This window comes from Sorex araneus, chromosome 3 (genome assembly GCF_027595985.1).
Source record: "Sorex araneus isolate mSorAra2 chromosome 3, mSorAra2.pri, whole genome shotgun sequence".
NCBI lineage: Eukaryota > Metazoa > Chordata > Mammalia > Eulipotyphla > Soricidae > Sorex > Sorex araneus.
In genome coordinates, this window is record NC_073304.1 from 176,125,616 (window position 1) to 176,152,290 (window position 26,675).

The window sequence follows — 26,675 nt, forward strand, 5'->3', positions numbered from 1 at the left end:
GAATGCTAATCCTCCGTTGTCCTGACGTCTGCCAGGTGCAATTTCATTTTGCATCTTCCACTGTCGTCTGAGTGGGCCCATGTGCTCAGCGCGGTGCAAAGAACGCGGAGAAGTGGCTATCTGCAGTCCTGTCTGGAAGATGCCCCCGCTACAGAAGGTGAGTCTCCCTCATCATCACAGACAGCGATGCTCCAAACGCCCAAAGAAGAGGTGCTGAGCTAGAGGCTGGCGCTGGATCTGCAGGGTCGGGGCGGGGTCCTGCCACACGGCAGGAATGAGCTGCATGGGAGGAGACCATACTCCTAAGGGAGGAGACCTAAGCCATACTAACAGTCAGCCACTCTTTTACCTGGGTGCTTGGGGACACGCCTGGCGGTGCTGGGGGCCAGCGCCCTGCCCGCTGCACTGTGGCCAACGTCCCCGTTTGTGACCCGGGGAGGGGCGCAGGATCAGGGGTCTACACAGGCGTCCCACGGGCGGCACGGTTCCTCCCTAACCATTACCTTTGGCACACGGCTCACCTTCTCCACCGGTGAGCCTTTCCTTTCGCCCTACCCACGTCCTGGGACCTAACCCAAGCCCGCTTGCCTCGCTCCGGCTCTCACCCCGCGAGCAAAAGTCCCTGCACCGGCTCCCTCCGGCCCCGAGACAACGGCCGGGCGCCGCGGGGGATTGTGGGAGGCGCGGGCGCCGCGCGGGGCTCCTGGGAAACGTAGTTCCGCCCGCCAACATGGCTGCGCCCAGAGCCCGGTAGTGAGTGCGAGCGCCGGAGCGAGCACGGGAGAGGTGAGACCTCGTGGGGGGGGGGGGGGGGTTGCTGGTCATTGGCCGGCCTGGGGGCTCCGGGCTCCGCGCGGGCCTCAGCTGTCGGGGTGGGAGGGGCGCGTTTGTGGGGGTTTCCCCGGGTTTGGGAACTCGGGCGTTTGTGACCCGGGCCGGTCCCGGGACTTCACTCCTGTGGCCCCCATCATGCGCCCTTAAAATGGGGAGGCGCCAACAGACTCCGCAGCTGGGGTCCCCGCCGGTTGTTGGGGGGATTCACTCAGCCTGGTCAGGGAGCACGGGAGCCCCAGCTGGCCTGGTCTGTCTTTCTGCAGGACCCAGGGACAAGGGACAGGGCTCCCCGAGACTCAGCAGCAGCGACCCCTGCCAGTTGTTGCGGGGAGTTACTCACTCTGGCCAGGCAAACAGCCCCAGGCTGGCCCTGTCTGTCTTTCTGCAGGACCCAGGGACAAGGGACAGGGCACCCCCAGATCTCAGCAGCTGGGTCCCCTGCCAGTTGTTGGGGGCATACACTCACCCTGGCCTGGCAAACAGCCCCTGGCTGGCCAGATCTATCTTTCTGCAGGACCCAGGGACAAGGGACAGGGCACTCCTAGACCTCAGCAGCTGAAACTCTTGACAGTTGTTGGGGGGATTCACTCAGCCTGTCCTGGCAGCACAGGAGCCCCAGCTGGCCAGGTCTGTCTTTCAGCAGGACCTGGGGACAAGGGACAGAGCACCCCCAGACTCTGCAGCTGGGACCCCCTGCCAGTTGTTGGGGGCATACACTCACCCTGGTCTGGCAAACAGCCCCTGGCCAGCCGAGTTTGTCTTTCTGCAGGACTACCAGGCACAAGGGTCAGGAGACAGACAGACACAGACAGACATTCAACCCCCAGGCCACCCGCGGGCGCACATCGAACCCCAGAACCTAACTACGTGGTACTGTTTATTATCTGATGCACGCTCTTGTCCTTTCAGTGTGCCATGGACAGCGGTCACCGAAGTAGCTGCAAACTTAGCAAAGCTGAGAAGAAGTCTCTGAGGAAACAGGTCAAAGCCAGACACACGTTGCTGAGGCATGAAGGCATCGAGGCAGTGGCCCATCCCACCCAGGTGACTGACTGTGCCTGCCGTGGGTGCAAAGGGTGCTGTGCTTGCAGGAGAGGCTGCCCCTCTCTGTTCTGTATCGTGCAGGGATGGTTGAACTGCAGGGCTCAGGCCCCATGCAGTTCCCTCTGTTATGCGGGCAAGAGGCTTTGCTGGGTGAACATTAATAGCAGCTAACGCTCTCTTTGCTGTTTCCAAAGCTTACCTAAATTAACATTTCTATGTAATTCCCTGAAAAACCTATGGAAAGGGTGAGAAAACTAAGGTCCTCAGAGGTTATATATGATCCTTGGTATAAAATGACAATAAAATCCTCATTTCAATGATCCTAATCCATTCTTCTATTCCCTATGTCAGTCCGCATTATAAACCATTTTTATTTTATGCTGTGAAACATTTTTTTTTATTCGTTAGATCTTATTTACAGAGTATTTTCATTATCTCATGGCAATTATTTAATAATAAGTATCTGAGGGACTCTGAGAACTTCTCAGAGCATCGTGCGTCCCTCAAGGCAGGCTTCTGCTCCGCCGTGCGCCTCATCTTAAGTTAGGAGTGACTACTTAAGGGAGACTTAAGGGACTCTTTGAGACAGAGATCTAAATCAGTATAAGGTCCATTCTGGGATTTAATTGTGGGGCGTTTCCTCTGGGTTTGGGGACTTCAGTGTTTCTGACCAGTATCAATCCAGTGACTTCACACCTGTGACATCATTAACAGTTAATTGGACTTAATTAACTATTAGACACTTCAGAGTTGGGGAAGGGGCTCAGACTCAGCATCTCATACAAGCACGGCACGTGTTCTGTCACCTGAGCCACCTTCTGCCCCTAGAAATGTTTTTTAAGTGCAAAGACTGCATGGGCACTAGACCCTTAGAACTAGGATAGAGATGTGGGGAGAGAACTCAAAGGGGTGGCGTATACTCAGCCGGTGGTACTGAGCGGTGTCCAGCCTCAGGCCAGGACTACCAGGAGAGGCCTGCTTGGCCTCGGGACACTGCTGGGATGACCCTAGTTTTAAATAGTCACAATCATTGGAATCTAGAAAGGAAATCAGTTTAACTGCAGAATGAATTAGATACTTGGGATTTTTTTCCTAGTATAGCAAAAGTGTTGATTCTAGACACTGACAGGAATAGATTTTTCCTAATCTCTGCCTTAGCTTTATCTTTTTATTTCTCAGTTTTCCTATAAAATTCACTTTGTAGAATCTCTGAAGATTTTAACAATAATTGATAATTGAGGTGAAGCATATAGCACGGTTTCTGACAAAAAAATATCTGCAAGTGTTAAGCCCTTCCATTTTTCCTCTCTCCTCTTTTCAAGTTAGATTTATGGACCCCCCAAAATTACCTTTTGATTTTTATGTGTGATCATTTTAGAAACAGCAGAAAGTTGCTTTAAAATCTTATTTACAAAATAGGAGTATTTTTAATTTCCAGATACTTAGTTCAATGTTCATTCATGCTTCATATGGAATGATAAAACCGAGGGACCAGAGGTAGCTTAGCGGGTTGGAGCACATGCTTTGCACTCAGGAGGCTCAGGGTTGATCCCCCGACACCATCCAGATAGAAACAGCACCAGCCAGGGCTGGCCCCCAAACGAACAAAACTTGCAGAACTGAATAACCATCAACAGAAAACTTTATTCTTTAATAAATAAAGCTCTGTAGAAAACTTAATGCAAGAACAATCTTATTTAAAACTCCTAATGAAACTCAACGGGTTCCTGTCAGTTGCTCAAGTTATTTTCTCTTTTTGTTTTCTTCCTTTTGTTCTAGAACCTGGTTGTGGCCAATGGTGGTTTGGGTAATGGCATCAGTAGGGACCGGCTGCTCCCTGTTGTAGAGGAATGTGGCCCCGTGGATGCTCTCCTCATGCCTCCTAATAAGCCCTACTCATTTGTAAGATACAGAACGACGGAAGCATCCGAGAAAGCCTATGCTGCCCTCAATGGAAAAGAAATAGAGGATGATTTAGGACAGAAGATCATTCTGTACTTGAATTTTGTGGAAAAAGGTATTCTCATATACCTATCTTTTAAAAATGCTTTCTTTTTAAAAGTTTCTTGTGTGTGTGTGTGTGTGTGTGTGTGTGTGTGTGTGTGTGTGTGTGTGTGTTATGGTGACATTTGAATGCCTAATTACTGTGACGTCAGCTAAGAAGCTCCTTTTAATTTAACAAACTTACTTAAGCCCTTGTTTGTGCCAGGCACAGGTCTGGTAGGTAAAGGTTAAGACAGAGCCTGCCTTTAAGGAGCTGGATATACATATAATATATACTTCCATTATGTATGGTCCTTAGTTTGGAATCCTGGTACTAATTGTGTTTTGAAAATTTACTGTTGACAATTCAGGTTATCATTTTATTTCATAGTGTCTGTCCAGAAGCTTTTAGCTAATTGCTTCAGGATTCATTGTAATCCAAATGATTATATGTCAAGTTTCAGATTTATGGAGGAACATCTTTAGCTATTCAAACTCCCTAAAGCTTTGTAGGGCATCTGAGCATCTGTCCAATAGAACTTTCTGGGTGGGAGAGAATGCCAGTGAGCTGAATGCCTGCCCAGGTTCCATCCCCAGCACCATATGGTCCCAAGCACAGCCAGAGATGATCCCCACGCTCTTGGTTTCATCTGGTGTGACCCCCCCCAAGACAAACAGATGCAAAAGGACTTTCACTGGTGACCAAATTGTTCCCATAGTCATACCTGTGCTTTCTGGTATCATGTGATCCAGGAACTGAAATTTTACTTGTATTTATTTATTTTTGTGCTACACCCAACGTGCTCTGGGCAGTCTCTTCACTCTGTGCTCGGGGCTCACTCCTGGTGGGGCTCGGGGCTGTATTCTATGCCGGACTCAGCCATGAGCAAGTCCAGCTCCTGACCTACCTACTAGCTTTGCTGCACAGGAACTGAATTTTTTTTTAAATTTTTAAATTTTATCACCATGTGGAAAGTTACAAAGTTCTCAGGTTTATGTCTCAGTTATACTGTATTCAAACATAATCCCTTCACCAGTGCCCATATTCCACCACCAAAATCCCCGGTATACCCCCCGCCCCTCACCCCAACTGTATAACTGATGAATTTCACTTCATTTTCTCTTCACCTTGATTACGTTCTATATTTCAACACAAAACTCACTATTGTTGTGGGAGTTATACCCCCAAACAAGATAACCCTACTAAGGAAGCATTTGATAATTAGTTTTCCATTAAAAGATTGTATGTTTTCAGGTTTTAGAAAAGGTCGCGTGGCTGCATTAGCGGCCTCGCGGCTCGGATGTGTCCCAGTCCCGAATCCTGGAGCCGTGTTAGTTGCTGCTCAGTGTCGCCAGGGCTCCATCTGGAGAAGGTGTGCAGGCTGCACCTCCTCCTTCCGGCTCCCCGGTGTTGTTGGCCCCAATTCGGGTCCGGAGCATTTTCCGGGCCGCGTTGCTCACCAGAATGCCTGGCCGCTTCTCTAGGAACTGAATTTTTAATGTAAACTTATTTAAATTCAACGTAAATTTATTTAACTAAATTAATTCAGTTAATTTTAAATAGATACTTTATCCACTAATTTATAGAATTACTTCAGGGGTTATTATAGCTTTATTACACTTATTACACTGTCCCATGGAAATGAGATGCAGTAGGATGAACTTTGATTTTACTGCATCACTGTATCACAGTCATCCTGTTGCTCATATATTTGCTTGAGTGGGCACCAGTAACGTCTGTATTATAAGACTTGTTACTGTTTTGCCATATGGAATCTGCCACGGGTAGCTTGCCAGGCTCTGCCGTGTGGGTGAGATACTCTTGGTGGCTTGCCAGGCTCTCTGAGAGGGACGGAGGAATTGAACCTGGGTCAGCCATGTGCAAGGCAAACGTCCTACCCACTGTGCTATTGCTCTAGTCTGTGTGCTATCGCTCCTCTCCACTCTTGTTCTTTTTGAATGTTCCCACCTTAATTCTAATGATGCTGAAAATATGAAACATAAAGTTTAAAAGAACATCATCTGAGTACTTCAGCTAGAACTTTGATTTAGACACCTAATATATTTCTATATTTTATATGTGTGTGTGTGTGTGTGTGTGTGTTTGTGTGTGTGTATTTACCACCTGTAGAGGCAGTTAAAGAGTTCTTTTAAAATATCTTGTGGGGGTAGGTTGATAAATATAATCCAATCTAATTTTTTTTTTCAAAGTGAGACTCAAAAGAAACTTAAAGCCTTTAAAAGTTATTAGAAGTGATTATTCTCATTGTATTTAATTTAAAATTTGACTTAAGTTTAAGGCATTGAAAAAAAACCAAACTGGGTTACCAGATAGGAATTCAAACCCTGTCACCACGTGCTCCCCAGAATGGTCTGTTCGCTAATACTAAATGTAAATTACTGTTTCCTTTATTTAGTCAAAATATTGTAGGGAGGAACATTCCCAGTGGAACTCAGGGACTATTTCTGGCTCTGCGCACAGGGCTCAGGAAACCTGAGTTACCAGGGACCGAATCTGGACCTCCCGCACACAAAGCAGACCTCTCCAGCCTCGTCAGAATTCATCTCCCTTTTCATTCTAGAGATGAACCTAACTAAAATTTTGGAGGACAGTGGGATTTCAGTTATTTTTCATGCCGTAGTGTTTTTATTAGAAAGTTTTATGTTGTTTTACATTTTCCTGCTACTTGAAGACCTGAGGTAGCTTCGAGATCACCAGGGCAGGGCTGGAGAGACAGCTTGTGAAGGTCCTTGCCTTGTGATGTGGGCAACCCTGTTTCTACCCCCAGTAATGGGCCAGGAATAGGCTCTGAGCATCTTGGGGTGCGGCCCCAGCCCCCAGACTCTCAACCGCCAAGAAAAGAACATAAGAGCAAAAATGAGATTTTACATTCTTGGTGTTCATTATTTAGAGACAACCTGATTTTCCAGTGTAGAGAAATACTGTAGGTTGTATATGAAAACTTGTTTCTTAGATTCAAAAAGTGACTCGGTCATGTTCAAAGAGAAAACCTATTAAGTACTGTTGTGCTTCTGTGAGTCATTGCAGTAAACAAAGTGGAGCATGATTTTCAGCTCAATCTATATGTCATGTAGCATTCTTGTTTCTAAAAATAATAATTGGGAGTCTTATGAACTGACAGAGCTACTGGACAGAATTTGTATTTTGGGACTTTTAAGTTTAGTGTTTAACTACTTCCATTTGGTTTCTCACAGTACAGTGGAAAGAATCGGGATGCCAGGCCTTACCTCCAGGCCTCACAGTAATAGAAAATATTGTTTCTTCTGAGGTTGAACAACTGCTTCTGGAAAGTATTAACTGGACAGAAGATACAGACAATCAAAATTGTAAGTAAGATACTTTGAATCTGATAATTGAAAGTTTTTGTGAAATGCCATGTCACTGCTCCCTCTTTTCTCCTCCTCCTTTGGTTTTTTAAAACTCTTAATATTTTCTCAGAATTACTGAATGGAACCTGGATACATTGTTAGACAAATCATGTCAACAATTCTTAAGAACATTTGAGATTAGTAGCATTGATATAGAACTCTCAGTTTTAAGCTCTACACTGATTGATATTTATTATCTAGCATTTGGTCTAATGTTTTGAAGCCCCTCTGCAGATTAATTTATTTGACTCACTCAATCCTAAATCATATTTCCTCTTAAGGAATCAACAGTTCAATACCACACTATTATAGTGTCTTAAACGCCTCTTGAGAGCAAATGAAAATTAATCTGATTCTTTCTAGATCATTTGCAATATGTACTTAACTCTTTTACACCATGGGGTCCAACTCTTTTAAGTGTCAAAATTTTGGATTTAAAAGAATAGTGTAATAGTATAGTCCCCTCAGCACCCGTGGGATTAGGCCATCGCCCTGACTGGTTTGACCCTTAAACAAAACTAAAGAACAGATCTGAGGTAGAATAGTTAATTTTGTTAAAGACACTAAGATGCCAGTTAACAAAACTTACCTTTGCTATCCTGATTATTATTTTTTTTCAGTTTTATTTCCTTTTATTAAAGAACTATAGTCTATAAAGTTATTGATAGTTGAGTTCTAGACATATAATATTTCAACACCAATCTCACCACCACGATCAACTTTTCCCCACCAATGTTCCCAGATTCCCTTCCTACCCCTGCTATCCTGATTATTATCTGCAGTACTGACATGGGAATAGATGAAAGAATGAAATTCTTTTTCTGCTAAATACTTTATTTTCTTCTCTTTGCATAGTTCAGAAATCCTTAAAACACAGGCGAGTGAAGCATTTTGGTTATGAATTTCACTATGAGAACAACAATGTGAATAAAGATGAGCCGTTACCTGGGGGTAAGTAATTGTTAACAAATGATACATGGTGGTCCAGAAAAAAAATTGAAACATATTAGAAAAATATGTTTCATTTGCCGCTTGGAGGAAAAGGTTTGAAACAACTGATTAAATTTAAAACACTTTAAATTTATAGTTTTGTTTTGTTGTAAAAAAATTTATGTACAGATCTAAGCTAAAGTCCCATTTGAATACTATCTTTCTCCCTTGCTTTTCAGAAGTATAACTATTAACAACTCAGTATGTATTTTCCAAGTCTTTAAAAAAATGAGTTTATGTTAAGGGTAGTTATCTAGAAAAGCTTGTCATTTTTAACATGTAGTATTATATGGCATGTTATAAATTCTATGATCATGTAGCACGTGTATCACTCCAGCTTGCTTGCTTCCTTTCAGGATACTTAGTGTGGTTTGATTTGGACCATACCTGGGTTTATCCTAGCTGCGTTGCCCGGTTGCCCGGCGGTGTTCCGGGGGACCCGGTCAGGGTTTGACCAAACCTGGTCCTCCTTGCATGCCAAGCATGCGCACCAGCCCCGTCTTGAACACCTTCATCATTTTTCATTGTGTTGGTTTCTCCTTTTTGTTAGTTTTGCTTGTTTCGAGTTTTCCCGCGTTAGAGAAATTTTGCAGTGCACATCTTTACGCCCCCGCCTCCCTGGGGCCCGATGGAAGTTTCTCAAGAGGGAATTCTTCTAAGCTGTCCACTTGTTAGGTCAAAGTTGTGTTTATTTAAATGTGTTGGTAGATACTAAGAGAGCACCCGCACATTCTCACTGAGTATGTGCCATCCTTTCACACTCACTCCCCGGCGTACAGTAGTGCAAAGCTTGAGATTGTGCTTACTTTTCCATGAATGAATTTCTTTTTGAATCTGCCATTTTTTTTTTTTTTTGGAAAGGATTGCCTAATTGAAAAAAAAAAGTTCTATATATATATGTATATATTATGTATAGTATAGTATGTATTTTGCTTGTATTTTGAATATAATTTGTTGAAGTCAAGTTTATCTTTGTTTTTATGACTTTGCTTTCCTCATAACATTTATGAGTCCAATAAAAATTAGTTTCTTAATAGATAGCTTTTTAATAATTTTTAAAAATAGTTTTTAATAGTTTAATAGTTTTTTAGTTAGTGTGGGGGTTCTTTGTTTCTTTTGGGCAGGGTGGGGGCACATCGGGTGGTGCCCACAGCTTTTTCCTGGTGTTGCTCAGGGAACCACGTGTGGTACCAAGGCAGTACACCTGGGTGGGCCACCTGCAGGTCAGTCATCACACCCCTGGCCTACCTCTCCAGCATGAAAGTGTGTTTTTAAAATTATTCAAAACAAGAAAAAGAAAGCATTTCTTTTTCCTTCATATGCTAATTTCCTGTACATGCTGTAGTAACATTTTATAATTTAACTGCTATATTGCAAAATGCCAAAACGATCAGCTTTGTCCTTTTGAGCCTCTTATTTGGTAAAATCAGTGAAATGGGGCTCAGGCCAGTTACTTGAAGGACTGCTGTGTGTGCATGCTGTGTGTGCTCGACCCAGGGACTTAATCCATGGCACTTTGTGGTCCCTGAGCACTGTCAGGAGAAAAAAAACCCAGTATTGTCAAGTGTCACCCCCAAAACAAAACAAATCTGTGCAATAGCTTGGTGAGACTCAGGACCAGCAAAGCCAGAGAGATGGTTCCCAGGGCTGAACACATGCTTTGAGTGCTGTGCTGGGTACCACAGGAGCAACCTTCTAGCACCAATCTGGGAGTGGTATCCCAGCACCTGGGCATGGCCCCCCCAGTACAGCAGAAAGGATTCAGGGGAGTTGGGGTCCACTCTTGATAATACTCTGCTTTTTGCAAACTTTATAAGAAAGTTTCCTTTTGCTTTTCTTGTGACTTTTTCTATTTATGTCTGACTGCTAAATGATAAAATGATTTTTATCACAGTGACTTTTTGTTTAATTATAATGTAAAACAGGCTAAGTCAGAATTTTAATGTTTTTATCTTTGTAATTAATAATTTCAGGTCTTCCTGACCTTTGTGAGAGCATTTTGGAGGCATGGTTGAAGGAAGGTTTCATTACCTACAAACCAGATCAGTTAACTGTAAACCAGTATGAACCTGGACATGGTGCGTATTTCTTTAAAAGAAATTCTTGTCATGTATGTTTCATAACTAAATAGAATATGTAGTTCTCTAAGAGCAAAGATGTTACTTTTTAACTCAGACTAACTCTTAGCCTAATATGCTTGTTACCTGTGTGATTTAATTATTTGCAAACCTATCAGAGTAGGGACAAACTGATAGTTTTTACTTGTGAATATTTTTTTGTGTTTTACTCTAATTCAGAGAGGAAGAAAGCTGCTTCAAAAACATAAACAAGGGGCTGGAGCGATAGCACAGCGGATAGGGCATTTGCCTTGCATGCAGCCGACCCGGGTTTGATTCCCAGCATCCCACATGGTTCCTCGAGCACTGCAGGAGTAATTTTGAGTGCAGAGCCAGGACTTAACCCCTGTGCATCGCCGGGTGTGACCCAAAAAGCAAAAATCAAAAACAAAAACATAAACAAAAGAAACCAATAATATACAACTACAGAAAAGGAAATTAGTTACACGATATTTCTCTTTTTTCTCTGTTAAGGTAGAAACCAGGGCCAGAGCTGTAGTATGGAGGGTGGAGCATGTGGCTGACTCGGGTTGATCCCTGGCACCACATATGATTGGTCCCCTGAAGCCTGCAGGAGTGATCCCGGATTGCAGAGCCAGGAGTAAGTCCTAAGCACCACTGGGTGTGGCTCAAAAACCAGAAAAAAAAATATGGAGGACAGTTCTAGGTTGACATGGTTGTAAAAAAATCTTTAGATTATTGATATTTTTCATTTAGTAGTATTTTTACATAATTGTAAAGGTTTTATTAGCTGCAAGAGTTGTCAGTTTTTTGCATTTATTGCAACTCATTATAGTTGCTCATGTTACAGATTAAGCCTTGAGTAGTAATATTTTCTTTTTTTAAAGTTTATTTCAGTGTAGGAGTACTGCTATTTATTTAGCCATTGAGTAAGCTGATTGAATTGGGCATGAACTCCACATTACTTTTTAAAATTTTTTGATTGAATATCCGTGAGATAGGTAGACCATTACGAAGCTGTTCATAATTGGGTTTTAGTCATACAATGATTCAGCACCCATCCCTCCACCAGTGTACATTTCCCGCCACCAATGTCCCCCATTTCCCTCCCACCATCCCCCAACACCCTATCCCACTATTAGTATGCTTATTCTCCAGACCCAGAGTTCCAGGGGATAAACCAGTGTTGTCTTTTACATCTTTCTCTTGGGCCCGAATGGGCGGGGATAAGTACTCTGGCTCAGCATTTATTTCAGAGACTTTAATTTAGATTTATTTAACTTTATCCCTTTTATATCCGATCTTTCCTTTTTGCTCTGATTATGAATCTCCTGACTAACAATGTGCCGCAATGCGATATTCGGACTTGAGTGGAGTTGACAAAGGTAGTGAGTGATGTGTTGTCCTGTCCCCCTCAGGGATCCCGCCTCACGTGGACACACATTCAGCTTTTGAGGATGAGATCATTTCTCTCAGCCTGGGCTCAGAGGTAAATATTCACTCATTCTTATAAGCACTCAGCAGATGTCCTACCTTACACAATGCCCTTGTCCTTGGCACCCCCCATGCCCCCATCTTCCTTTCCCTGTTGCTGTGTTTCTGTGGTCCCGGGTGTGTGTGTGTGTGTGTGTGTGTGTGTGTGTGTGTGTGTGTGTGTGTGTGTGTGTGTGTGTGTGTGTGTGTGTGTGTGTGTGTGTGTGTGTGTGTGTGTGTGTGTGTGTGTGTGTGTGTGTGTGTGTGTGTGTGTGTGTGTGTGTGTGTGTGTGTTTGGAGATGGTGAGATCTGAGGTAGTGTGTGTGTTGGACTGAAGGTCTTCCCCGTGAAAGGCAGGCTCTCACACTGTGCTGCCATAGCCCTGGGCCCTCCCACAGTTGGTTGTTTTTTGGTTTTTTTTTGGCCTTTGGGGCTGTACTTGGCACTGCTCAGGGGTTACTCTTGTTCTCCACTCAGGAATTAGTGGTGCTCCGGGGACCATATGGGATATGTGGGGATCAGACCTGGGTCAGCCACGTGCACGGCAAGTGCCCTCCTGTTGTCCTGTCGCTCTGGCCCCAACCCCCCACAATTCTTAATTCAAACGAATTCGAAATTTAAAATGAAGAGTAAGTGAAGGTGCAGTCTCTCCTTCTAGGCATTCAGAATTTAAATGTGTCAGCTTTATAGATATCAGAAAAACCTCTTTAATTAATTTTTTTTTTCCACATTTCACTTTTAGAAGTTAATAAAACCCAGACTTCCCTGATTCAGCGTGTGGCTTGATGTGGCATCGCCATCGGGTGGCAAGAGGTAGTAACTGCAGGCTGGAACATTCATTTATTTATCTTGTGGCTTTTCTTTGGAAGCCCAAAGGCTGCAAAGAGATTTAATTTTATCGCTATTATTTTAGGTATCATGGCCAACCATGGTATTAATATTACTGTTTTATGCTTACAGTTCACATTACCACATTACCTACCTCCAGAGGGTCACTCTTACGCCACCATTAACTCAAAGGCTCTTTCCCCTAATATATCTGGTACCCTTGGGCTTCATTTTTTAAAAAAAAATTTAAATTTTATTTTCATAAAGTTGTTTACAATAATTGATTAGCACTGCACTGTAGCACTGTTGTCCCCTTGTTCATCTATTTGCTCCAGCAGGCAACAGTAATGTCTCCATTGTGAGACTTGTTGGCATATCAAATATGCCACGGGTAGCTTGCCAGGCTCTGGCTTGTGGGCGGAATACTTTTGGTAGCTTGGTGGGCTCTCCAAGAGGGATGGAGGAATCGAACCCGGGTCAACCGCGTGCAAGGCAAATGCCCTACCCACTGTGCTATTTATTGCTCCAGTTGCAATATTTCAGCACCAATCGCATCACCATTACACCTTCCCACCACCATTATTTTGGAGTTTCCTATCACCACTCAAGCCTGGCCCACTGGCAGATGCTAGATAATTTATTCTGTATTGCTTGTTATGAAAATAGTATAAGATGTCTTAAAGGCCTATCTCATAGTGACTCAACAACAACAGAAAAGTATGAGATACTGCCCAGCCACAAAAGTGGCCACGTGCTCCTGGGATCATAAAAATTTTAATAACTGGGGTCTGAAGCCATCCCTGCAGTGAGCTGCTTGGTTCTGAGATTCATTTGTGAGTCTCTAGATCATGGCCATTAAGCATAAAAGGCACCCAGAGGCAGTTCATGGGTGTGACAGCCAGGATCCCTGAAGGGCAGGGAGATGGGAAGGGGTGGCCCAGTCCCGACCCTATGAGGCCTGCTGTTTTCAGTCACTGGTCCCGCATATCTGGGTGGTTTTTTTTTTTTTTACTGGATTTAGTCTCGTGTGGGGGTTGGGCCTCATTCTGCCAGCACCAGTCCTCATGCTGCACAACAGAACTCTGTGATGGTGTGACCACCACTTAGTGACAATATGTGAATGTAGCGCATAGGGGTGCCTGATTTGGCTGAGGAGCTCTATTATTCTGACAAAACTGGGCTGAAGAGGTAAGACAGCGGATAGGGTGCGACCTTGTGCATGGCATCCCTATGACCCACGTGTGATCCCTGGCATCCCACATGGTCCTCACAACCCTGCCAGGAGTCAGCCCTGAGCTCCTCTGGTGTGGCCCCCAACAAGCAAATGGTAGGTGTTCTCTACATTTGTTTAGGTTTTAAGGCCCACCTCAAGCGCTACTCTGGTGAAGTGCTCCAGGTGCCACATGGTGCCAGAACCCCAAACGGAGGGCTGGAGTGATAGCACAGTGGGTAGTCATTTGCCTTGCACACAGCCAACCCGGGTTCGATTCCCAGCATCCCATATGGTCCCCTGAGCACCGCCATGAATGATTCCTGAGTGCAGAATCAGGAGTAATCCCTGAGCATCGCTGGGCGTGACCCAAAAAGCAAAAAAAAACCAAAAACCAAAACAAACCCAGAGCCCCAAATGGGGTCTGTAGCATGTGGTGCATGCATGCTTCTGGGCCAACATGCATATTTAAACAGGGACACACACTCAGTGAGGTTGTGGGGGTGGGCGTGCAGTGTTGGGATGGAACCAGGACCTGTACATGTTTATTTTTTTTCCTTTTCAATATGAGGCTACAAGTTCAATCCCTGGCAGTGCAAAAAGGAAAAAAAAACAACTGGTAGGAGGATGATGTAATGGGTCTTTCCTCTCCTAAGCATTTTATTTAATATGAAAAACTCTATAGGATAAGTATGAAACTTTTCATACAGAAGAGTCAACTCATACAATAAGAACCTATAATCTATCTCATCCAGTCTGCTGTCAGCATTTTAATATTTGCGTTACCAAATATCTTTGTTTACTCTCTATAAATCTATCTTTTTTTTTTTTTATTCCTTATTGGGGTGTTGAGGATTGGTGCTGAAATGTTTTGGGAACTGAGGTACAGAGGAGTTGAGTGACTGATCTTGGGTTGTATGGTTGATGAGTGGAAGAGGATCAGAATGCTTCAGCTCCCGAGTCCCGCCACCTTGCATTTGACCCTGACCCCAGGGCCTTGCATATCCTGTAAGATCCTCAGCCCACTTGCGTCAGACTTTTCCTGGGCTGACTGTTCAGAGCACTGATTCCCGAGCCTCAGCCCAGACCTCTGGGGTTTCAGTCTCTATGGGGGAACTGAGTTCCTTGTTCTCTTGATTTCTGTGTGCACACAAGTTTGTGAACACAGTTTGTGCTGGCTGTGTTCTTCTAGAAGCATTACTGTGGCTTGATCTCCGTTAACTTACAAAGATAGAATCAATGAATCATTCTTAGGTGACGTTTCAGATTGATGTCTCTCTCTTCTTGTCTTTACTCCAAGACAGTCATGGATTTTAAGCATCCGGATGGCGCCACGGCGCCCGTCATGTTGCCTCGTCGGAGTTTGCTAGTGATGAGGGGAGAAGCGAGATACCTTTGGGCCCACGGGTATGTAAAACCAGCTCTGACTCTGGGGGCGTTCTCATTCCATGCCACCCGAGAAAATCCCACCATTCCCCCCTTCCCCCAAATAAATACCTCATGGATATCTCTGCATAGCGTACACGGGCCTAAGTTTTGGAAAATAGAATCCTTTCAGCCTCTGTTGGGCCAAGATTGGGTATGTGGGCTCGGGAAAGAGTTTGCCAGGTTATTACAGACGGAAAAGGGTGTGCTGACATCAGAGGAGTCTGGGTGCCTCCTCGTGTCCCTCTGTGCTGAGGGTGCAGCCTCCTTCTGAATGTGGGGGTTGGCTCGCTCGGGCCTGGGGCCAGCTCCCCATCACTCAGCAGCCTTCCTCCTCCGGGAAGTCTTGTAGCCTCTTCTCCTTTTACTCCATCCATCCTCATCGAACTCTTGCTTCTTCAGTCCCCCGGAGAGGTGCTGCCTTGTGGTGGTTTTGGTTTTGGGAGATTTATTTTCTGCATTTTCTTCTGAGTCCCAGGTCCTCATCCTGTCTCTTAGCTTTGTGATTCTTCTTGGAACAGGTTTAACTTGCTTTTCTGCAACCATATGACCCCTTAAAAAAATTTATTCTCGGGGCTGGAGCAATAGCACAGCAGGTAGGGCATTTGCCTTGCATGCATCCGACTGGGTTCAATTCTCAGTATTCCATATGGTCCTCCGAGCACCTCCAGGGGTAATTCCTGAGTGCAGAGCCTGGAGTCACCTCTGTGCATCACCGGATGTGACTCAAAGAGAAAAAAAAAATTATTCTTTCCTTTAGTGTCAAAATGGAGGTTCTGTGCTCCAGGCTTCTCATTCATGTCTACTAGTTGTCAACATTTTGATGCTTCATTTCTTTCCCATGTTATTATCTTTGCTGAGTCATTTTTGGGTAAGTCACGGGCAGAACCGTTGGCTCTTTTTGGCTTCACTGAATGTTCCTTAAACACGAGGACGTTCAATCAGGGGCTGGCCAATATGACTTGCAGCCCAAGTGAACCCTCAGACTCTATAATTCAGCTCTGGAGCAAGTGGTTATTATATTTTTATTTGTCTATTCTATGTCATGCTAGGGATGGAACCCGGGTCCACACGGCAGGCGGGTGCTTTGAGCCACGTCTGTCAGCACAGGCTTCCCTGAGAAGGGCCTTCTGCTGCTCTCATGGTTAAATCCCCGCACACACGCCCCTTTGTGCTGCTTGCCGTGACCCAGCCCTGTGACTCCTGGTCAGTCATTTCAAATTTTATATAATTAGTCAGTGTTCAGTTTTATACAACTTTTTTTTTTAAAGATGGTGTTTTATACAACTTTTATCATCTGCTAGAAACTTATTTTTAAGGAAGCCAACTGCCTTTCTATAGACTCTCCCTCAGTTTGCATGAGTTTAAGGTACATCTCCTGTAATCAGAACATTAACTGGATTCTGGATTTGACTTTTGATTAGTCAGATCATCTTTCTCTCTGAGTCCTTCGTTGGTTTGTTTTGGGGACCACCCTGATGCATTAGGGGGTTACTCCCATTTTGGTGCTGGGGTGGGTGGAGGGTGTGGGCAGGTATGCCTGGTAGTACCTGGAGAGCCGTGTGGGCCTGGACATGACCCTGGGCCTCTGCTGGGCCATTTGTGCTCAGCTCACTGCGCTGTTGCCCCAGCCCCTTCTCCTTTCACTGTAATCACTGGTTCTGGATTTCAGTCATCATCTGTTTCTGCTCGTCCTATCTGTTCCTTCTAAGAAAAATTTCCTTCTTTATTTCTTTTCCTTTACCCCCTTAAATAATTTATTACTTGTACGGTATTTATCACAACCACCCTGAAGATAACTTTCCTAAGACAAAGTCTTCAAGTTCTTTCATTTTTCTACAGTGCTTATTAACAACTCAGGGAATCCAGTAGATACTTGCAATGAATTTTTTTTTTTTTAATTTTATTGAATCACCATGAAATAGTTACAAGCTTTCATGTTTGGGTTGCAATCTCAAAATGATCAAACACCCATCCCTCCACCAGTGCACATTCACCACCACCATTATCCCCGTATATCTCCTTTTCCCACCTTCCCCCTGCCTCCACAGCAGACAATATTCCCGATACTCTCTCTCTACTTTTGGGCATTATGACTTGCAGCACAGGCACTGAGAGGCCATCATGTTTGGTCCATTATCTACTTTCGGCATGCATCTCCCATCCCAACTGGTTCCTCCAGCCATCATTTTCTTAGTGATCCCTTCTCTATTCCATCTGCCTTCTCCCCTCCACTCATGAAGCAGGCTTCCAGCTATCCGGAAATCCCCCTGGCCCTTGTATCTCTTCTTGATTTGTTCCGTTTTCTTATTCTTTAAAAGGACTTGAAATGTTTTTCTGAATACCATGCAAAATAAATTACTGTGGCTTTATTCTTCAGAATCACACCCAGAAAATTCGATACTGTTCAAGCATCCCTGGGTCGCACAGGCGGAATCATCCAGAGTGATGCGGGAGACTTGACTTTACGCAAGAGGGGGGTACGAACATCGTTCACCTTCCGGAAAGTGAGGCGCACGCCTTGTGACTGCAGTAAGTACACACCTTTGTTTCTTTTGTAAAATTGAGTCAGTGGAGTGTGAGGCGTGTTCAGGGCCCACCTCAGAGGACCGGGGAAACACTGGTCTTAGCTTTCCTGGTGGCGTTTGTGGTAACCTGCCTCAGGCCGCTCTTCCCTGCACTGGCCCAGTCCGGTCGATCACACCTGGGGGCAGGGGCTGCATCTTCTCTCTGTGTTTCTCTCGGTGCCAGCTCTCCAGCCTGAGGGCCTGTGCTCTTACACATGGACCACGGGGAAAAATTTGATTTATTAAAGTCACAGTTCAGTGCTATAAGGTAGGATGTTGCATTATTACTTGTACAAAAATAGGTTTTGTTGGAAACAGCAAGATTCTAAATTGCTTCTTATTAACCCATGGGGAAAGTTGGGGATGACAAATTACTCTGTAGTTGGTCGATAACTCAGCAGCAGTGTATGTTTTAGTCCATTGGGAAACTTCAAAGGGAAGAGAAGAAAACCCTTGCCATGACCCCCCCACCCTTCAGGCCAGGGCACTTGCTTTGCATGTTGGAGTTCCTAAACTCATCCCAGCACTGCTGGATATGGCCTCCCCAGAAGCAGCCAGAAAAGAAGGCCAGACATCTAAGATTGTAAACGACTGGGGTCCAGAGGCATCTCTGTAGGGTGCTAATCCATTTTGGGATTCAATTGGGAATCCCTGCACCAGGGTCTGTACCAGAGCCTCGCTTGTGGAAGCTCATGATCATGGGAGCTTTCATGGCCGCACGACCTCTCATGTTCAAAGTGAGAAATAGAAAATAAATTATCAAGCATCTGCCCCTGACAGGCAGGCTTGAATGGTGGTGGGAAAATTCGAGCAAACTATAATTCCCAAAAGTAGAGCGAGAATATTGGGGAAATTGTCTGTCATAGAAGGAGGGTGAGGAGTGGGATGGGGTGGGGGATACTGGGGACATTGGTGGTAGAAAATGTGCACTGGTGGAAGGATGGGTGTTCAATCATTGCATGACTGAAACTCAAACATGAAAGCTTTGTAACTGCATCTCATGGTGATTCAATTAAAAAAAAAAAAAGAAGGCTGGACAGATAGACAGAGTTCAACGGGCTCCAGTGCATGTTTGCCCAGAGGAGCAACGCTTGCTCGTGGGCACTGTGTGGTCCTCTGAGTACTGCCAGGAGTCACAGCCCAAAACCGAAGAGGCAAGAGACTTCCGTTCTGTAAGGAATATAATGGCAGTGGTAGATCGATTTTATATCTATGGGGTTTAATTATGGGTGGTATTTACCTTTTGGATTGAATTATAATTATAAAACATTTTACATTTTTTTAAAAAACATCTTATTATATCTACAAGGTTTTGTCCTATTAGAAAATCAGGAATCTCAGGCCCTGGAAAGTGCTCAGCATACTGGAGCATCAGTTTTGCATGCTGGAGTCCTGGCTTTCACTCCTGGGACTGCATAGTCCCTGAGCACTGAGCCAAGAGTAGTACCCTGAGCATTGTTGGGTGGGCCCCTGAACAAAACAAAACAAAACAAAAATGACTTCTGTCTTCAAGGAACTTAGAAATCTATTTGTAGAGCAAACTAGTTTTCTTATGCATGTTTCTTTATATGGATATTAACAAATATTAATGATGCTGTGAGTAAATTTGATTGTATATTAACTTTCTGGGGTTTTTAAAGTTCCAGACCACTGTTTGGATACTTTTGCTCAGATCTTATGAATTTTTAAGTAATAATGGTTGTTCTGACCTTGATAACATGTGAGTTCAGTGTATTCATGATTTCAAGAGAATTAATTTTTTTTTGTTGCTTTTTTTTTTGGGTGGGGGTCACACCTGGCAATGCACAGGGGTTACTCCTGGCTCTGCACTCAGGAATCACTCCTGGTGGTGCTCAGGGGACCATATGGGATGCTGGGAATCGAATCCGGGTCGGCCTCATGCAAGGCAAACGCCCCACCCGCTGTGCTATTGCTCCAGCCCCAAGAGAATTAATTTTTACTAGGATCAATTAAGATGACTGTAATGCATATTTTAGCGTAATTTGCTAACGTAATTTGCTAGCGTAATGATTTGCTGACATAATGTAACTCACCTCTTTCCACTCATATTTTATGTCCTTAAGCTTTGCACAGATGCACTCTTCTTAAAGGTCCCCTGGCCATGTTCAGAGCAGCCTGGGGACGTTATCGGCGACTGCACTTCCACTCCTGTTCTCCTGTTTCAGGCTTTCCCAGGCTTTGGCATCCTTCAGTTTTCTTCTAGGAAATTTCTGGAAGGCCTGATTCTGTGGCCTAATTCTTCACTACCCCAAGGTTTCCACCGATCACCTTAGCCGTGTTCATGATGTCTGTGGAAACGCTTCTCCTTCCTTATTACTGAGAACACCGCCCATGAGGAGTTGGGGGTCCCAGCCTTGCCTGAGGATGAAGGGGAACAATAATAGTGGAAGTCAGGGAAGGATTACACCGAGTCTCCTAGCCTGCCAAGGATAGGGAACAACTTTTGCATTGATCCGCGCCGTTGTGTACTGGTGCCCTTGGCCATCACCCTCCCCGTGGTGTCCCCAGGGCGCGCTCCTTCTTCTGTGGGGCTCCCACTGCCCAGGTCCCAACCTTGGTCCCGTGACTCACAGTCACTGAGACAGTCAATGCTCTGTGCTTCAGATGTCTCATCTGCAGACTGGGGCGAGTGCCTATCTTACGGTGTTCTAGGAAGCTTAATATAGTCCAGAGAAATGACTTGAGATGCTGCACATTAAATCCTTGTGATTACAGACAAATTTACATTTTGCTTCTAGGTCTCACTCTTCTGAGAGCTTTAAGGCCCCCAAAACTCCCCATTCCTTTATAAGACGAAACCCTAACATATGTTAGTTTGGCTATTTCTCTGCTGGTTATTGATGGCCATCGACATTCCAAGATTTCTTTTTTTTCTTTTTCTTTTTGGATCACACCTGGCGATGCTCAGGGGTTACTCCTGGCTCTGCACTCAGGAATTATCCCTGGCGGTGCTCAGGGGACCATATGGGATGCTGGGAATCGAACCTGGGTTGGCCGCTTGCAAGGCAAACTCCCTACCCGCTGTGCTATCACTCCAGCCCCCATTCCAAGATTTCTCACTACGAGAACACTTAATCCCCCAGGTGGAGCTCATCAGGGTTAGGTGTGTAGAATTGTGGTCATGGGCTGCTCCTCTTTTATATCATCCCCCGCACAGAGACTCCTGGCCTTGTTAGGTCAGAGCTTTTCTGGTTGTTTCTGGAACCACGCCTAGCAGCTCTTGGGGCTACTCGTGGCTCTGTGCTCAGTGCTCTGTCATGGTGGGACTTGGGGGTCTGTCTGTGGTTCCAGAGATGGAACCTGGGTCTGGCAATGTAGGGCAAGTGTCTTACCTATTCAAATCTCAGTGTAATTTTTCATTTTAGTAAACATAATATCTTCTGGATCGTTCAGTTAAAAATGAAAGGTGAATGTTGCCTTGTCTTTTCTGTAGAGTACCCTCAGGTCTGTGACAGCCAGATGGCGGACACCGCCCCCTCTTTCCCAGAGAGTGACAAGGAAGCCTCGCAGCTGGAGCGGGACCATGTTCATCGAGTCTATGAGGAGATCGCCGGGCACTTCAGCAGCACACGGCATACCCCCTGGCCACGCATCGTGGAGTTTTTGAAAGCCTTGCCAGCTGGTTCATTAGTGGCCGATATTGGCTGCGGAAACGGAAAGTATCTTGGCCTCAACACAGAGTTATTTATGGCAAGTCATTGTGGCTCCTGGCTCCCTTTGGGCCCCTTGTCAGCATTATTGCTCCCATTCCCATGATACAGTGTTGGTCTGTGGTTCTGGTTTGGGGGCCACACTCAGTGGTGCTCAGGGGATGCTCCTGGTGGTGCTCTTGGGAGTGTGTGTGGCGGGGACAGAACCTGGGCTCCAGCGAGCAGAGTCTGTGCAGCCGGCCCTCCCCACAAAGGCCATGCAAGGAAAGGATGAGCAGCAGATAGGAAATGAGTGAACATGCCCATTCACTTTCTTTTTTTAGCTTTTTTTTTTTTCCCATTGAATCACTGAGCTACAGTTACAAAGCTGTCATGTTTGAGTTTCAGTCATACCATGATCGAACACCCATCCCTCCACCAGTGCACATTTTCTACCACCAATGTCCCAAGTATCCCTCCCCCTGCCTCTATGGCAGACAATTTCCCCCATACCCTCTCTACTTTTGGGCACTATGGTTTGCAATACAGATACTGAGAGGCTATCACGTTTGGTCCCTTTTTCTCTTTCAGCACACATCTCCCATCCCGAAATGATCCCTCCAACCATCATTGTCTTAGTGATCCCTTCTATATTCTAGCTGCCTTCTCTCCAAGTTCATGAGGCAAGCTTCCAACTATGGAGCAATATTCCTGGCCCTTGTCTCTACTTCCTTGGGTGTCAGCCCTGTTCACATTCTTTCCTGCAAATTTCTTTATTTTTTTGGAGGTGAGGGTGGGTGTAGGGTGAGGTGGGGTTGGATGCTTACATCAGTGGTACTCAGGGGTGACTCTTGGCTCTGCACTCCGGGATACTTGTGACGGGGCTCAGGGCGCCATATGGGATGCCGGAGATCAAACCAGGTAGTCCATATGCAAGCCCAGAGCCCTCCCCACTGTCCTGTTGCTCCAGGAACTTTTCTCACTTTTCTTGCTGAAGGTTAGGGATATTGGGACTTGAACTCAGGCATTCTGCATACAATGCTTGTGCCCTGGCATCTGAACTTTCTCCTCAGCCTCTGCTTTCTTTTTTCAAATGTGTCATATTCCAAAAATGATTCAGTGTGATCAATTAAATGATGGCTAGAACTTCCCTTTTCTGCCAGTCATTTTTATTCTAGGAGCTTTATTTCTGGCCACTATTTTGAGTTTCTTCTGATACCTGGTAAAGTAACAAATGCTGCCCAGGAAATCAGAGTTCTGACAACGTTCTGGTTGTGCGAATGGATTATATCATCATGTCTGACCTCTTCACCACAAATACGGGCTCTGTCCCCTGCAGCATGCCTGTCGCTGCTCACGTCGGGTGAGCAAGACATCCTGGACTCCTTTCTTTGTTCCAGATCGGCTGTGATCGCAGCCACCGTCTTGTGGACATCTGTAGAGAGAGGCAGTTCCAGGCCTTTGTTTGTGACGCCCTGGCAGTGCCGATCCGCAGTGGCTCTTGTGACGCCTGCATCTCCATCGCTGTTATCCACCACTTGGCGACTGCAGTAAGTGTCCTGTGGCTCCCAGAATCCGGAGCGAAAGGGCTGGGGCTGTGACTCCTTGCCGAGCATGCCTGGAGCCCTGGGCCCGATTCCTGGCACGGCTGGGAGTGAACCCACCAGGTGTAGCCCCAGAACAGGACAAAAAATAAACAGAAAAAAAAGGCACAAGACTTTGAAACTAAAATGCTGGAAATATTCATGAATTTTACTGATTTGACCCTCATTTTACCTCTTTTCTCTCCATTCTCTTTTCTTATAGTGTGTCCCAGTTTTTAAGAAAGGGTGTAGATAGTCAAATAATAAATATAATCAAGATGTGTAAATGAATTTATAAATCAATATGTGGGGGGGGGGAGGTGGGAAGAGATAGCAGACCAGCAGTGCCTTCCGGAAATGCCTTCCCCGGCACTTGTTGGGCCAAGTGCTCAAGGCTTATTCCTGGCTCTGTTTAGGGTTCTCTTTTGTTGGGGTTTGGGGAATCATATAGGGTGCCCTGGATTAAACCTCTGTTGGCCATGTGCAAGACAAGCACCCTAACCACTATACTATCTCTCTGGCCCTCTGCTTCCTTTTTTCTTCAAATGTTGTTTTAATTTTTATTTTATTTTTGGGTTTTTGGGCCGCATCAAGTGATTCTCAGGGTTTACTTCCTGGCTCTGCATTCTGGAATCACTCCTGGTGGGGCTCAGGGGACCGTATGGGGTGTCAGGGATGGAACACGGCTCAGCTATGTGTAAAGCAAGTGCCTACCCACTGTACCATCTCTTTGCTCCCCTTTTTCCTCTTTTCCTTTACATGAGATTTCCCAGAGCATCTAGCAGCCCTGGAGCCAGTCATCTATTCCTGCTTCCCCTCTGCCCACTGGCTGTCACCGGCTTTCCTCTTGTCTTAGGAGAGAAGATTAGCGGCACTTCAGGAGCTTGTCCGGCTGCTGAGGCCCGGGGGGACGGCGCTGGTGTCCGTCTGGGCAATGGAACAAGAGCACGACAGTAAGAAGTCCAAGTACCTGAGAGGAAGTGGAGCAGGCCTCGGAGAGGAGGGACCCCACGACGGGGCCTCGGAGCAGATGCCTGGGGTGGGTGAGGGGCGCCCAGCCTGCTCTGAGTCCTTGGACAGCGGCCCCACCAGGACAGCCGCGCCCCCCAGACTGCCGGTCCACACGAACAGGACCTCCTTCCGTTCCCAAGACCTGCTGGTTCCCTGGCACCTCAAGGGGAACTCCAGAAAAGACTCGGGGGTCACAGTGCCAGGACCTCCAGGGCCTGTGCTCCATCGCTTCTACCACGTGTTCCGGGAGGGCGAGCTGGAAGGCGCCTGCCGGACTCTGTGTGATGCCAGCATTCTGCGGAGCTACTACGACCAGGGGAACTGGTGCGTGGTGCTGCAGAAGCGCTGATGGGGAGGCAGGGCCGGACGTGGGGTGGAGTTTGGCTGGAATCCCCCACACCGCCTGTGTCCTTCTGAGCACTGCCAGGAATGAGCCCTGAGCACGGAGCCCGGAGCGAGCCCTGAGTACAGAGCCAGAGGCGAATTCTGAGCATGAAGCCAGGAGTGAGCCCTGAGCACAGAGCCAGGAGCGATCCCTGAGCATGAAGCCAGGAGTCCCAGAGTACAGCTGGGTGTGGTCCCCAACCCCCAAACAAAACCAAACAAAAAGGCTTGCCAATGGCTATGAATATATCACTCACGGAAGAAATGTGCTGTTTGGTTTCTTCAAGACTGGTAGGCCACCAAGACGGCAGTGCGAAGGCTGGAGCTCCTGCTTTGGGTGCCGGAGGCCTGGCTTTGTTTCCTGCCACTACATGGTTCAAGCACCAGCCCTGGAGTGGCCCCTGAGCACTGCCAGTTGTGGCCCAAATGCTAACAACCAATCAAACAGCAGAAGGATGAAAGGATTTTACTTCTAGATAGAATCAACGCTCCTGTGGAAGTCTATTTTTCCGTGGACCAGATGCCCTCAATACGGCCACTTGCTATCTCATAGCGCAGCATCCCTCAGGGCAGTTTTTCTCAAAGGAGACAGACCGCTGTCACTTCTCTGAGGAGGAGCTACTGGGTCCCCCGGACTCCTTTCCAGGCAGCTGGGATTCGGGCTCCCGGCTGGCTCTACTTCTGCTGCAGCTCTTTCCAACTATATCTCAGGTTTCAGGAGACACCCAGGCCCAGGTTGCAGTTTTGACCTCTAGCAGTTGTTCTTCTAAGCAAATCAGGGACTGGACTAAAGTAGGGATCAAAATATGAATCTATGAATAGATTTGACCCAGTGGTGCTTGGGGGCTACTCCCAGCTCAGTGCTCAGGGGTTACACCTGGCATTGCTTGGGGACTGAACATGGGTCTTCATGCAAATTATGTCTGGCAGCCCTTTGAGCTATTTTCCTGGCCCCTAAATAGAAATGTGTTGTCTACTACCTCCCCCTAATTTCCATTTTGTACCCAGATCATCTTTATCCAAGATAAAAAGGGCTTATTGTAAGAAACGCTTTTTCATCTTTCATATTCAATTAAAGTTATGCTTAGCACACTTTTGTCCTAGTAAAGGCAGTGGAAAGTACGTGGTAGATAGTAATTTTCTGATTGAGGTTACATGACTTTAGATTCTGACGTCACCCTTCTGCATTGCCCAGCCATAAGATGTGAAGCACTGAGCAGTTTTCTTGAAGGACTGTTGCAAGCACTGAAAAAGCTAATGTACATTCTTTGTTCCTCACCTTTCTCAGCATGGGCAGCCCTCAGTAAATAGGACCCTTTCCCTCCCTGCCTCCTCTCCTCTTACCCAGACTTCAAAGCTTCAGTGAACATTTTAGTATAAAATTATTTTCTCTGAAGCAAAGACCTAAGCTTGCTCCTTAAACTTGTGATCCTCAAAAGTTGTCTTTGAATTACTGTGTTTTCTCATTTTTTTCCCTTTCTGCCTAGAATTTCTTCTAGGCTGGTCAGCATAACATCTACAGATTCTGTGCCCATTCCTTTCCCTCCTCTAGTCCCACCAGATCATCTTGTTATGTGACGTCCGAATGTCTAAGCCAAGACTGACCGGCTCCTGACATGGCCCAGGCTTACGTGATGTCTCCAGCTCTGATTATAAGGCACAGCTCTCCCGGGAAGCAGGCTCATTTTAATCCAATTACATGCGCACAGCATAGTTAGCAGAGTAAATCTACTGCTGGGGAAAATAACTGTGATCCAAAGCATCTGTGACTTCAGGACAGTGCTCTATAGAAACATGCGCTGGCTCTCATCTGTTACTATGCGCAATTAAGAGTTGATTGCTACTTAAATCACAGTGAGTTTTATGCATGAGAAAAGATTTTGTTTTCCCGGTTTCCTTATTCATAATACTGAAAACTACCTCCCTGTAGCCTCATCTGCCCCTGGTCTAACTTGCCCGGCCACACAGTGGCGCTGCAGAGCTGCTGGGGTGGAGGGGTCCACTCTGGTTCTACCGAGTGCCGGGCACAGGTGACTGAGCAGAGCCTTGGAGAAATGGACAGCACTTCCACGGAGAAGCAAGGATCTTCAGTCACTGGGATCAGAAGTCGAACCAGTTCTGCCCTAATGATTCAGTGTCAGTTTTCAAGGGATCCAAGCCAGACCATGGGGATTCTTGCTGATCTGGTGGGAACCTGAGTCGTACAGGTAGAGCTTCAGAAGAG

The 26,675-nt window shown here is 45.9% G+C and overlaps 1 protein-coding gene across 2 annotated transcripts; it reads left to right on the forward strand.

The window, feature by feature from the left end:
• The first annotated feature begins 46 nt into the window (after window positions 1-46).
• ALKBH8 (alkB homolog 8, tRNA methyltransferase) lies at window positions 47-25,727 on the forward strand. 2 transcript variants are annotated; one of them, XM_055131649.1, is made up of 12 exons: window positions 47-157; window positions 1,744-1,878; window positions 3,658-3,895; window positions 7,078-7,209; window positions 8,107-8,202; window positions 10,215-10,319; window positions 11,738-11,808; window positions 15,132-15,238; window positions 17,637-17,788; window positions 21,278-21,534; window positions 22,874-23,023; window positions 23,913-25,727. In XM_055131649.1, exons 1-12 carry the CDS (start codon window positions 80-82, stop codon window positions 24,414-24,416), a joined length of 2,025 nt encoding a protein of 674 aa, XP_054987624.1. In that variant the 5' UTR covers window positions 47-79; the 3' UTR covers window positions 24,417-25,727. The 2 variants fall into 2 exon arrangements, with proteins under 2 accessions (XP_054987624.1, XP_004605211.2); XM_004605154.2 differs by lacking the exon at window positions 47-157 and adding an exon at window positions 719-786.
• The last annotated feature ends 948 nt before the right edge of the window (window positions 25,728-26,675 follow it).

Excerpts from the sequence above, each read along its gene's own strand:
- ALKBH8 (XM_055131649.1), top strand. The coding sequence starts at position 80 with ATGTGCTCAGCGCGGTGCAAAGAACGCGGAGAAGTGGCTATCTGCAGT. Across the intron at positions 3,896-7,077 it reads CTTGAATTTTGTGGAAAAAG|TACAGTGGAAAGAATCGGGA; the intron begins GTATTCTCATAT and ends GGTTTCTCACAG. Across the intron at positions 11,809-15,131 it reads CTCTCAGCCTGGGCTCAGAG|ACAGTCATGGATTTTAAGCA; the intron begins GTAAATATTCAC and ends CTTTACTCCAAG.